Source organism: Macadamia integrifolia, unplaced genomic scaffold, assembly GCF_013358625.1.
Source record: "Macadamia integrifolia cultivar HAES 741 unplaced genomic scaffold, SCU_Mint_v3 scaffold2036, whole genome shotgun sequence".
Classification (NCBI taxonomy): domain Eukaryota; kingdom Viridiplantae; phylum Streptophyta; class Magnoliopsida; order Proteales; family Proteaceae; genus Macadamia; species Macadamia integrifolia.
In genome coordinates this window covers 30,828-33,622 of record NW_024868472.1, presented here as the reverse complement: position 1 = coordinate 33,622, position 2,795 = coordinate 30,828, and the positions used below count along the sequence as shown (strand labels likewise).

Below are 2,795 nucleotides of genomic sequence, written 5' to 3'. Positions count from 1 at the left end.
AAAGAAGTGTAATTGTTGAAAACACAAGTGTGCAAATATAATATAGCCATAGTGCAGGTAAATAGATTTAATAAGGCCATAGTACTGGGGAGGGGGAGCATAATTTATCCTTCCCGAAAGATTAAAGAAAAAAAAAAATACACACACAATTACGCCAAAGGATCTAAATCATCTGACCAGCCCGAGTACTCATTCCTGAATCCATGCCTCGGCGAGCTCATGAAAAGAAGCACGGGAGGACCCACCCTCCGCCCATGCAGCCAAGGCCTTCTCCTTCATCTCTCGACAGACTTTCCTTATCTCTCTCCCCTCGTCTGAGTCCATCAGCATTCTGACTCGATTCTCAACCTCGCCAGCTACCACAAACCCATCCTCTGCCACCTCCATCGGCAACGCCACCCTCATCCCCCCCACCAAAACCTCCTTATTCATATGTTGCTCTGCATAGAGTGGCCACGCCAGCAGACACCGCTTCCAAAACCGAGTTCCACCCACAATGAGTCACGAATCCTCCCACTGATTCTCGACCCAAAATCTCCACCTGCGGCGCCCATGACTTCACCACCAAACCCCTGCCTCTGGTCCGCTCCAGAAACCCCTCCGGCATCACAGCTTCAAGATCGAAATTAATGGTGGATAGTGGAGACATCATCCTTCCACCACCACCGATTGATGGAGGGTTCTTCACCACCCACAAGAACCTCTGTCCACTCCTCTCAAGCCCAACAGCAATCTCTGCAATTTGCTTCACTGAAAACACACCAAAGCTGCCAAAACACAAGAACAGAACACTCTGACTTGGTTGACTGTCAAGCCACCACAAACAATCAGCCCCACCAGATTGATCTCCGGGTTCTGTAACTAATGGTCCAACACAGAAAATGGCCGGCGTTTGATTCTTGATCACATTGATTGCTTCCGGCTCTAGTGCCTCGATGGTGTTTGATATAATTCCCTTTGATTTGAGGAGTTGGGTACCCAGATCCAACATCTTATCGTAAACCTGGTTGTTCCGATCGAGTACAGATGCCCCCATATGTGAAGCTCGAATTGGGTGCAATCCAGGAATGTGGAGAACAGTGTTGCCAAGCTCTCTGAAGCTCTTGTCAGTCTCGTTATGGAGGGTTGGGAGGTGAAGGAACATGGCAACAATAGAGGCATTAGTTGGAAAATAGTAGTAAAGAGGGATGTTCAGCTCGGTGGCGACATCGGAGGCTGGCTTGCAGAAGAAATCGATCACAAGGGCTGCAATATAGGAGGTTTCAGAGATAGTTTGGAGGGTGTGAAGAAGGTTTGGGTTGTTGAGTCTAATCGATTCCAAGAGTATGGCGACAGGGTGGAAAGGGGGTTTAAGGGAAGGAGGCTTGGGAAGAGAAGGGAAGCGGTGGAAGGTTATTGAAGGGTTTGTCTGAGAGACTCGATCGATGTAAGGGTCGATTTTGGCGCTGTCAAAAGGATTGCTTGTAATGAAGATTGTGAGGGAGAAACGTGAGCTGTAGTGGCGGAGGATGAGTTTGCCCAGCTCAACCATGGAGGTTAGATGGCTGATGCCAGGGCCTGGGTAGAGAACTATAGTGTCTTTCATTTCCTCTTCCTCTAACTCAGATGACGGACTTGCCAAAAATAACACCGATGTCGGACCAGAATTAAGGAGCTCACGATCCTTATAGCACGAGCAAATAAAACAAGGGCATGGGTCATGGCCACTGAGTGAAAAGGGAACATGAAATGTCAAATCCGAACTGATTTCTTGACCAGGAACTGGTCAAACTGGACAGCTTTGCTTAATTTAAAATAATTTGAAATTTGATACATTTGCAAGTAATTTAAAAGGTGAAGGGGAACGGATACTGTGAGTCTGTGACTTGCAGCCCACGCTTAGAGACCATGAGTAAGATAAGGAGGAGAGGTTCTCAATAAAAAGCTAAAGTATTTTAGGAATTTTAGTATATCATCATCAGTTGTTTTGAGATGGAAATTAAGTTTAATCAAAAAAATCTATACATCCCCAGAAAAAGGAATTTCTCTTAGAGGTCATATGCACATTTTTATGGTTGTAGAACAGTAGAATCCGTCTAGATATCCCCTTGTGTCCATCCCGCCTCTTGTGCATGCTTCACTCCCATGAATAGCCCTCGAAGGTATGCTTCTTCAGTGTTTCCTGTCATCAGATAATTTGCTTTAGATAAACCAACATTATTTTCATCAATTATGCAATAGGCCTAGGCAGTGATAGTATTGGTCTGGTCAGTTACTCCCACACATAATTTTCCCAGTTTAGTCAACCTAAACTATATTTAATTCTCTTTGTCCATAAATGTACTTTGTTGAAATATGTATTGAAATGATCTAACTGTATAACATATTATAGAATTAATGTTAATATTTAATTTTAGGAAGAGGGTTAGGGTTAATCCATACCACATATATTAACTTGTTGGGGATCCTTTACCATATTAAACATATGAATAACCCTATAGTATTTAGAATAGAAGAATCATCAACCAATCATAAAAGATTAATCATGGGTGTAGTCCCTAAACCAAGAACAATAAAGTTTCCTATCTTAAAATACATAACCATATTGATTTACCATATCTATAATAATCAACGGGATAGCCATGACATGAACCATAAATGGGAATAAAGAAGTACCTGTGTCCCATGAATATAGATCATGAACCTCTGTCCCATGTGGTTAAACATTACTCCCATGAAGATGACAATGACAAACTACGCAAGTTGAGTCCTTCTATTAAGATCTTCTGTAGCCTCTTCCTCTAGGGTTTCCTCTC

The 2,795-nt window shown here is 43.1% G+C and overlaps 1 protein-coding gene across 1 annotated transcript; it reads right to left on the bottom strand.

Annotated features, from left to right (window-relative positions):
* Window positions 1–424: 424 nt before the first annotated feature.
* Window positions 425–1,585, bottom strand: LOC122065488 (UDP-glycosyltransferase 88F3-like). The gene has a single exon (XM_042629294.1). The coding sequence runs from the start codon at window positions 1,583–1,585 to the stop codon at window positions 425–427; it is 1,161 nt and encodes a 386-aa protein (XP_042485228.1).
* Between the last annotated feature and the right edge of the window lie 1,210 nt (window positions 1,586–2,795).

Excerpts from the sequence above, each read along its gene's own strand:
- LOC122065488 (XM_042629294.1), bottom strand. The coding sequence starts at position 1,585 with ATGAAAGACACTATAGTTCTCTACCCAGGCCCTGGCATCAGCCATCTA.